Below are 10,221 nucleotides of genomic sequence, written 5' to 3'. Positions count from 1 at the left end.
GACTGCTGTTACAGGACCGGTAAGGGGAGCGCAAGTCTGGTTTACGGTAGGTCCTACACTAATTACCTCTGCGAGCTAGGTCTTTTTCGGCCTTGTGCGTGACGGGCGCGGCGGCAGGTACGCACCAGGCGCACCCACCTGCGGAGCCTCGCCGGCGGCCAGCGGCGGCGGCTGCAGGACGTGGGGCGGAGGAAGGCGGCAGCAGGCGCGGAGCTGCGCGGGGCCGGGGCGGGGGCGGGCGGCGGGCGCTGTCCCCTGTCCCCCGTCCCCTGTCCCCCGTCCCCCGGCGGGCGGTGCCGCCCCGCCCCGCCCCGCCCGCCCGCGGGGCCGAGCCCAGAAATCGCGGCGAAAGGCGGCGGCGCTGCGGCTCCGCGCTGCGCTCGCCGCCGCCGGGGGAGCCGAGCCCGGGGCAGGGCGGCCGCCGGGCCCGTCCCCGCCGATCGCCGGGGCGGTCTCCCCCGCCGCGCCTCCCCGCCCCCCCGGCCCCGACTTTCGCCGCCTGTTGCGCGCACCCGGCGTCCCGCCCCCGCCGCGGCAGCCGCTCCGGCGGGCATGGGCGCCGCGGGGCAGCGCCGCTGGTAGCCGGCAACGGCGGGCGGCGGCCGGGGGGCGGCCGCCGGGGCTCCCCGCCCCCGCCTCCCCCGCCCCTGCCGCCTGGGCTGCCCCGCGCTCGGCGGGCATGGAGGTGCAGCTGGGGGTCGGCCGCGTCTACCCGCGGGCGGGGGGCAGGACCTTCCGCGGGGCTTTTCAGACCTTCTTCCAGAGCGTCTGCGAGGCTTTCCAGGCGCCGCGGGAGGAGCCGGGCGCCGGCCAGCAGCCGCCGGCGTGCGCGCCCTGCCCGCCGAGCCCCCGGCCGCCGCCGGGCTCGCCCGCGCTCCTGCCGCTCCCGGAGCCCCGCGGCGCCGGCAGGGCGCCGCCGGCGGGCGGCGCGGCCATGGGCTCGCCCTTCCCCTGCCCCGGCGAGCTGAGGGAGCTGCTGTGCGAGGCGGGCGCGCTGCCGCCGCTGCCGCCGCCGCTGCCGCCGCCGTCCGAGGCCGAGCCGGCGCCCAAGGAGGACCCGCTGGGCGAGAGCGCCAAGCAGCTCTGCAGGGCCGTCTCCGCCTCCATGGGCCTGGCGCTGGAGGCGCTGGAGGCGCCGGGCGAGCCGCTGCCCCGCGAGGACTGCATGTTCGCCCTGCCCGCCGGGCCGCCCCGCCACCCGCGCCCGCCCGCCGGGGAGCCGCCGCCCGCCCTCGCCGGCCCCGAGGCCGCGCTGGCCGTCGGCGCGCCCGCGGGGCCGGGGCTCTACCGCGGCTCGCCGGGGCCCGCGGCGCGGCCGCCCCCCGCCTTCGGCCTGGCGCCGCCGCCCGCCCGCATCAAGCTGGAGAGCCCGCCCGGGCCGGCGGCGGGCGGCGGCTGGGGCGCCCCGTGCCGCTACGGCGCCGAGACGGCCCCGCCGGGCCCCGCGCCCCCCTGGCCCGCCTTCTTCGCCGAGGAGGGGCAGCTCTACGGGCCCTGCGCCGAGCCGCCCGCCGGGCCCTTCGCCTGCGGGCGCGGGCCGGCCGCCGAGGCCGCCGACCTCCCCGCCGACGCCTGGTACGCGGCCGGCCGGGCGCCCTTCGCCGCCCCCGCCGCCTGCATCAAGAGCGAGCTGGGGCCCTGGGCCGAGGGCTACGCCGGCGCCTACGGCGACCTCCGGTGAGTACCCGCGTCCCGCCGGCGCCCCGCGTCCCGCACCCCGCGTCCCGCATCGCGCCCGCGCCCCGCCGGCGCCGGCATCAGCACCCCGCGCCCCGCCGGCGCCCCGCTGCCTCCCGCAGCCGCCGCGCGCCCCGCCCGCCTCTGTCCCCGCTGCCCCCGCTTGATTCACCGCTCCGCTGTCGGAGCCTTCCCTTTCGGCGACGGGCTGTCACCTGGGGCTTGCTAGGCGAGATCGTGCCAGAAATACCGCACCGCACGCCCGGTATCGCCGCCGTGCCCTTAAGGCTGATCGCATTCATCTCATTTCCTTGTGCCTCTGTTATCCCCCTTCTCTCGGCCGCTGTAAGCGTGCGGGAGTCGGGACGCTGCGCTTCAAGCAGGGTTAAAATTCTCCCTGCGCCTTGCTCCGCCGTGGGCCAGGCGAGCGGGGACGCGGTGTGCGGGGCAGGCTGAAAGCGCCGCACGGGCAGGCAGGGAAACGCCGCGCGTGCTGCCCAGCTCCCTGTGAAGTACCGGCAGAAGGTGTGTGTTAAAGTAGAGATAGAGGAGTATTTAGGAATACAGCAGAGGAGGAAAGGTTTGTGTGTTTGAGAAGAAGGATCCGATCAGAAGTAACTTTTCCTGGTGGATTAACCTCGAAAAAAGGCGATTAACTGTCTCTGTAAAACACAGTCTAAACCAGCGGGCATACTGGATCATCAGCTTTAATCGTGGCAAACGCACTGCTGCGTGAGCAAGTGCTGCAGCCGACGGAGATGGGGGCCAGGACCTGACTGCAAAGGGGTTTTTCTGCGGGCTCGGCGGCAGCCCCAGCCGCAAGCAGTTGGTACGGCCGCAGCCAGGGCTCGCGTCGCTGTGTGCCCGCCCTGTGGTGCTCTGCCTGGTGGGAGCGAAGGTTAGGACGAACAGTTCCATGTTCCCTTTAAATTAGCACAGGGCAAATGCATCGCGCTCCTGCTTCTGCGCTTGTTCTGCTGCTTTAAAACGCTCACGGCTTTATTCGGGCAGTGTAGCAATTATCACCCACAGGACAATTTACTTGGGGGTTTTATGAAGAAGTTGAGGACTTGGCAAAAAACCTGGGATAAAAGTAAGGAAAGGTCAAAACGAGTCCCGCTGTGAGCGTCGCACGGCGGCAGGAGCTGCCTGTGCCCTGCCCGTGTTCCTCGGGAGCCCGGGTAAATCTCTGCCGAAATTAGCGCAGAGTCAGCAAGATGGGTAAAGTGGGAAAAGTTTGCCTGTCCGAACGGCGCAGGGGACGGTGCAGGTGTTTGGCAGCAGGAGGCTCAGCCTTGTGATGGTTTGTTTGCCTGCGAAGCCCGTGCAGTAGAACCCCTCGCAGGTGGGGAATATCGCGGTGAGGAACGCGGGTTTGGGCTTAGGTGGCGGTCAGCAGGCAGTTGAATGTCGCCCGAGTCTTGCCTTAGAAATAAATGGCGTCTCCCTTACTGCTGTGGGAAATGCCGTACCCTCCTCTTCCTCGCGGCTCCGTTCAGCCTGCCGCGTCCCTGGCCCTGCTTCCCCTGGCCCAGCGGCTGCGAGGGCGCCTGGGCTCCCAGAGCAGACTTCTGCTGGGATCAGTGGAGTCAGAGCTAGCACAGAGAGGTTTTAAAATACCATTACCTCGTCCTTTGAACTCGGTTGCTCGTACAGCGTTACCCGGCCGCTGCGAGCGAGCGATGGACTGGCAGTATTTACACCGCGCTCTGTGCTCGGATGCGATTTTAAAATGCTGTAAGGAAAGCGGAATGCTCCTTTGTGCTCTGGCTAAAGCCGTACGGGTTAATTGCTGCCAGGTTTCTATTTCATCCTAGCAAAGTCTCCATCAACTTTACACTGTGCTGCCTGTCGATAGCTGTGGCGTTTAATTTGCTCCTGGATGTGCCCCAGTGCCGGTGCAGCGAGCAGCCTCTGCTGCAGCTGGGGCTGCTGGCAGCGGATCGTGTACCAGCTTCCCAGGCAGCCGCGCTCGTATGAAAGGGTCATGGGAGCCAAAACGCTTTACAGCAGAGTTCCCTCGCCAAAGGATGGTCTGCTCCGGACCCGTACTCCCCCGCTAGCACTAGGTTTGAGCGTTGCACAGAGGGCTTTGCCCTCGGCCTCGGGAGACGGACTCAGCGTTTGCCTTGAGAGCGGCGGAGGGCACTTCTGGGCTCGCTGCAGCGTTGCCAGCCCAGGCAGCTCTGCGCTTCACATCCCCGCGGTGCTGGCCGCTGCAGCCCAGCCTTTGAAGAAGAATAAACATTTTAAGGTGTGTTGCTCCTAGTTCTTTCCCTTTTTGAACGGTCCCTCGTTGTGCTAGCGGGACTGCATCTCTTCCCTCCTAGGTGAACGCCAGCTCTGCCCTGGCGCAGCCTGGGTCAGGTACAGATTGGCATTTTTGAAGTTAGACACCCCTTCCCCGCCGTCCTCATATATGACATTAAAGCATGAACAGTTTCTTAATATTTTGGGGGAGTTGTTTACATTTTCCTTTCACGTAAGCTACTCTCAACGTGGGTTTGGAGGTCCGAGTAGAAGAGTTTACCTCTAAAGCCGTGGGAGGGGGGGGCTGGATTGCTTGAGGGATCGCTAATGGCAAATGGGGTGCTGGCATCCACCTCGGTCCGGGATGCAGCACGCACGGCTCTCGAAGCAAACGCTGTCCACTGCCGGCGGCTGCCTGGGCGGCCAGCGGACCTGACGGGACCGAGCCGAGGCGCCCTCTCGGCAGGAGCCGTCCCCACCGTTTGGCGGCGTGGCCGGTGGTCTCCGGGCGCGGGCAGCGGCGCCGGGGCGGACCCGTGGCTGCTGCCTGCCCCTGTGCGTCTGCAGAGCGGGGATTTGTCTGGGTTTAGAGGCACTGAAACATTACAGAGGAAACGAAGTGGGCATTAACACAACTTGATTTAATTTAAGGCTTTTCATATGGTGTACCTGATCGTGCCAGTGATGCTTACATATAATTAACAAATTAATCCAAGCTTTTGTGACACTGTGGACTGGTAGCTGTTTATCTTTGTGCTCTGGTTATTGCATAATGACTACCGGCAGTCTCCGAGGTGACTGAATAACCTGTTTTAAGAGTGAGATGCAGCACTGATAGAATGAATCCAAGGTTACGGTGTCAAAATGACTCCTAAGACCAAAACCCAGCACCGGGTAGGTGGTGCAGGCCGATTTGGTTTAAGCTAAAATGGAATCAAAGAAGGAGCTGTTACTGAAGCAATGAAAACAAAGGCGATAAACAAATTTAGGGGGTAATTGGCTCAGAAAAATCTAGCTGTCCGTGTAGTCTCAGACGTTTAAGTGGCATTTGCTATTACTACTGTTACCTGTTTGGTATCCCTGTGTTTGCAGGTTACACCTACCCGCAGATTCCTTTCTTTGGTTCAGCTGTAATCAGCCTGGGCGAGTGCCATGTGTTTATGCATCACCTGGCATAATGGCTATATAATCTTTTTGTGGCCAGCTATGTAATTGTGTTACCGCTTGCAGATAATGCCTGCAATAATTTCTACCTGCTGAAGGAGGAGATAAGATTCAGATAAAAAGACCAAGGGCGGGTTATTGCACCAATGGATGAGACGCGGCGGGAGGCCGCTCTCCGGGCTGCCCCTGCTGCCAGCCCGGACCCGGCCGCCGTCCGCCCCGCACCCGCCCGGGCGCCGCTCCGGCGTCCCGTTCCCCAGGAGAGCCCGGGGGACCCTCGGCTCTTCACGGCGGGACTCAAGTGCCCTTGGGAAAGGGATGGCCCTCCCCTCTGCTGTTGCCAGGATGACCTTTCTGCTCAGGCAAACGGCGATATTATGTAAATATTTCTTTTGAAGACAAGCTGTGCACGGACGAATGCTCTTTCTGAAGCCTGTCCCTCTGGCCAGCTTCGTGATACGTACTCGTGGTCCGCAGCTGCTGGTGCGGATCCATGGACGGTGAACCTCGGGTGGCTGGGAACGTCATTGACGTGCTAAAGCTTTCTGATGGTTCCTGATAAAAGCAGAAGAGAAAGCATTAAAAATTCTTCCTCATCACCTTTCAATTCTTGTTTTCTCTTCCTTAATCGTGCACATCGGGCACTCCCGTTACCAGTGCTCTCGGCCGGAACCGGGTCCTTCTCCCGAGGCGCAGCTGAGGTTTTGCTCTTTTCGGGAGACTTTGGGCATCGCGTTCTGACGTTTCTGCGTAGGTGCGAGTCGTTGTGGGGCAAGCGAAGGCTGGCTTCAGAGCACTGCGCTTCTACCAGGCCATGCCCGTTTCTCGTCCCTTTTATTTAGTAGGTGATAGGGTCGATCTCTTGTCACGTCTTGTTTGGAAAACTACCGATTCCATATTTTTCCTGATCATTTCCAGATTTTGAGCGAGTCATGGGTAGCAGTGAGTTCAGTGGCGTACGCTTAAATCACGGTCACCTGTGTTTTCACGTCGTGCCAGGCCAGCTTGCGTCGCTGTTATTCACCAGGAGCGACTATGCCTTAAATTTGCAGTAAATGCTCCAGGTCACGACAGAGATCCCAACAAACTTATGGTAGGAGAAACCTTTCCTAGCACATGCCTGAAAAGTACCCTGAGTTCATGTCGGTGCTTGCCAAGCCGCCTTCAGTCACTGCTCACCGTCAGGCTTTTCACAGCGCCAGGGGGGAGCCCCGGGATGGACGGGGGGTACCCCAGACCCTGCGGCACTTGGCTGACGGGCTCCCTGCCTTCGGCACCGCTGGATCAGGCCGCTGTTTCGAAGCCTGTAGATCACAGGATTCGTAACTGCGTGCTAAGGTCTTCTGCGGCCAAGTTTTGTCCCCAGTTGCCAAACCACCACTCCACTTTTCCGTGCAGAATCAGATCCACGTGGAGCACGGGTGGTCACGGGTGGCTTCTCGAGTGTGGGGCAGGGCGAAGCTTGGGAGGGATGGGAGCTGAGCTTTCCCAGGATACAGCGTTAATTAAAAGCTGCTTTCGTAGGTTCCCTACTGACAGGCACGCAAAGGCTGTTGTAATCACAGCACAAAATGCCTGTCCTGCACCAGCGCCGTGCCTGGTTTAGAGGGCTCGGGACTCACTTAAGTGTGAATTGGCACGCTACCAGGCCGTGACAAGACACTCGTCTGACCTGGCTTGAGATAAGGTTGTGAAACAAGTGATACGCTGGGGCAGGGTAACTGGAGTAGCTGGGGTGTTCACGTTCTGCGCACGCCTTATTCTTGCAGGGTAACAGCGGGCGCAGCGAGCGCCTCGCGGCCAGGCGGAGCGGCAGAGATGGGCACTGACAGCTTACCCCGCGGCTGGCACGGCCGCTGGGTCACCCAGTGCCGGCGCGCAGCGGTTGCGGTTCCTTTCCTTGCTCCTGAGGGTTGCTGTCTGAAGGATTGTGGCATGCAAGTCAAAGCTCATATATTTTCTTCCATGCTGGTTGACTTGCTTTCATTTCATTTTGAGGATGCTGATTTATTTAGTCTTTCCCATGTGTTAGTTTTCATTTAAACTGATAAACAAGGTTATCCTTTTGCACAGCTGGTTACCTAGACTCGGCCCGCGGTGGTGTGAGGGCAGCGAGCGGCCCTTTCTAAAGATGGGCTGTTTGACTTGACACTGGGTGCGCACCGAAATCCCCATCAGGAGCTGGATCCTGGTGGCATAACGCATGGAGAGACTGGCTTGTTTTCTTCAAAGATGCCCAGAACCCCCCAGAAAACACTCCAGACTGGAAGGGTCATGGTCCTTGTGTTACCACGCTGGCCGAGCCCAGGGGCATGATAAAATCGTCGGTACTCTTGCTCCTCACCCAGGTTGTGCTGGCTGAGGCAGCAGCCCGCCTGCGGTGCTGGAGGTGAACAGCTCTGCCCGAGGGGCTGCGTGGCCCTCTCTTCTGCTATTAGATTGGGATTTATGTCTGTGGCAACGAGAGAAGGAAAAATAACCATTTCCAGTGTTCTTTATTTTCCAACTTGCTCCTTCCACCCAGTTGATTTTGGTTCTGGAGTTTCCCTAGTGTTTCCATAGCACATACTAAATACCATAAAATGGTCTCCCTCTTTTCCCTTCCCTCCTCTATCTGTCCCTCCCTGTCTTGCTGGCTCTCCCGCTCTCCGGCTCTCCCTCCCCACTGGGAAGGGGAGATGCGTCACGTCGGTAAGGGATGGGCTCTGCAGGGCGTACACGCGTGGTGTGTTCGTGCGGGACCTGCCCGTCTGCTCTTACAACACGAAACGCCTATTTGCCTTTTCGCCCGTTTGTTGTAAGACTGTTCATGGGCAGGCATTCCCCCATCCTCCTCTGTGCTTTCCCAACCTCTTCTCCCCGTGTCTTGAATTTCTGAGCTCTTCCACCCTCTGGTAACTGGTTCCAAAGTCTCATGCTTGATATCAACAGTGATAACTTGCCCCAATTTCTCTTAAGTGCTGGTTGCAACGAAAGGGTAAGCTCTACAAGACGCTTGGCACAGGAAACAGTGGCTGAGAATTCAGAGGATTTCACCAAAGAAATAACGCATAAAAAGCTGTAAGAGTACTGGTGGGTTTGAGTTACACGGACGTTTTGTGTACCCTGTCCCGTATCACCAAGGGCTTCTGGGCAGGATGCAGTAACGATTTGCCCGTGACAGCCGTTCTCCTACTTGTACAGCTTTAACATTTTTTTCTGCTGTTTGCAGAATTCACTGGTATTTATTTGTTCCGCGGAAGCTGGCTGTGCTCTGCATTACTTCTTGCAGCCAGTCTGTAGGATAACCCATTGGTTCTCCTGTTTGGAGCACTTCATTCCAGCCAAAGAGAGCGAGTTAAAAATCCGTAGTGATTTGGTGCTTTTTCTGAGGTTGGAAGGGCAATATATTTCAATATGCTGATCGTGAATGAGAGAGAAAGCATGTTCTGGAGCCTGCGTAGGAACCTGTGGCTTTGCATACTGCCATATCTGAAAGAAAACCGCGCCGGTGCACGGCTGCGCCTTTCCACCCGTGTTTCCTTCCTGGGAGGCTGCGGGGACGGGCACCGGCCCCCGGGGCAGGATCACCCCCTCCCTCGGGATGCGCCTCCCCTGGGGCTGCCGCCGCGGGCCGAGCGGGAGGACGCGGGTGGACGGTGCTGCTGCCGGCGGGTGCCTGGCAGCGTGGCCATGCTCGATGACGGTCTGTCACCACGCTGCCGAAAGCACCTGCGGGCATTGCGGCGTAGAAGGTATCGGCGCGGGGCAGAGGCCGTGCCGAGCCCGGGAGCCTCCGGCAGGTTTGTGGGCGCTCGTGTTGGGAGCGCAGCGCTGCTGCCGGCGTGCCGCTGCGGCACGGAGCAGGCGATTCCTGCCTCCCGCCCCTGGCTTCAGACTGAGGAAGGCGTGGGACAGTCCCGGCAAGAATTAAAGCAGAAACACTGTACCGAGGCAGCGAATGCCATCCGCCACCCGGGCAGCCCCTCCGGACGATGCACGACTCCCCTCGCCTCCACTCCGAGGACCCTCCAAGGCCACGCTCGGCTCCGGGCAGGAGACAGCAGCTCGCTCTGTGCCCGTGCCAGGGTGGCACCTTTGAATTGCCTGCTTTCAGGCAAATGAAAGATAAAGGCATTTGCGAGCAACTTTCAGATGGTCAGTTCAAGGAAAAAGCACGGTGAAAACCGGAGCTGATCAGAAGTCAAGGGATGCCGCTCACAAGTGTGCTTCTGAACTGGGAGGAAAGCTGGAAATGTTGCCATTTCCTGCAGGAAGAAATTCCAAAATTTCCTAAAACATTGGAAACTTTTTTAGTCATATGGGAACATTTTGTTTTGGTGTGATGAAGGCAGTTTCATTTCACAGAGTTAAAAATTAATTTGTAGTGGAGAACAGTCGTGCCATTCTTTGTATTTTTCTGTCATTCCTATTAATTACATTTTTGTCGTAGCACTGAGCTCCACTCATTTCATAAATCGCTGATTTTAAAATGGCTGTCCTAATTTGCCATTTCTGCGTTGGCAATTGTTGCTCTGGCTGGCGTTCAGTCTGTACTTGGCGCGCTCGCTGGCGGCTGTGCGCTGGGCTGCTCCAGGAGGCTGCTCGGTTTGAAACGGGTACTTTCTGCTTGTGATTGTAGGCTGACGTTACAAAGTTAAACATAAAAGAAAAAAATCGTATTATTCTGCCATCCCGTGGAACATTTTAAATTTATCAAATGAGCATTTACTGAAAGAAAACTCTTCTGGGAGACTTTCTACTGCTTCTGGTAGAAACCATTTGTTTCTCTGAGCTGCTCTGGTGGATCCCAGAGATCTGGGCAGTGGTTGTACGACGCTGGCAGTTAAACGTTGGAAATATATAGAAGAAATGAAGTTGCCCCCTGCACAGAGGTTCAGCACGAGGCCTGGGAGCGGGGCGCCCGTGAGATCACTGCAGCCCCTGGGGCTGCGGCGTTGGCCGGGGCTGCGTCCCTGCCTGCCCGCGGCCCTGGCAGCTGCCAGGCTGCCCCTTCCCCTGCAGCAGCGGGCGGGCAGCGCCCGGCCCCGGCGGGGGCAGAGGGCAGATGCTCCTCTGCGACGGCACCGGGCGAGCGTGGCGCAGCTCAGCTGCGCGGTAGCTCCTGAGTGTCATCTGGGAACGCGCTGC

The 10,221-nt window shown here is 60.0% G+C and overlaps 1 protein-coding gene across 2 annotated transcripts in view; it reads left to right on the top strand.

Annotated features, from left to right (window-relative positions):
- Positions 1 to 679: 679 nt before the first annotated feature.
- The window catches only part of AR (androgen receptor), a 61,869-nt gene continuing 52,327 nt past the window's right edge, over positions 680 to 10,221 (top strand). For both annotated transcript variants that reach the window (XR_015702789.1, XM_087749237.1), the window contains exon 1: positions 680 to 1,677. Coding sequence is in view for 1 of the 2 variants with exons in the window: in XM_087749237.1 (XP_087605363.1) it covers positions 680 to 1,677 (998 nt within the window). In the remaining variant the exon portion in view is untranslated. The remainder of the gene's footprint in view (positions 1,678 to 10,221) is intronic.

The sequence above is a fragment of the Nipponia nippon genome, unplaced genomic scaffold (genome assembly GCF_047370975.1).
Source record: "Nipponia nippon isolate SJK-2023a ecotype South Korea unplaced genomic scaffold, ASM4737097v1 scaffold_12, whole genome shotgun sequence".
NCBI lineage: Eukaryota > Metazoa > Chordata > Aves > Pelecaniformes > Threskiornithidae > Nipponia > Nipponia nippon.
This window is presented reverse-complemented; position numbering and strand designations above follow the sequence as displayed.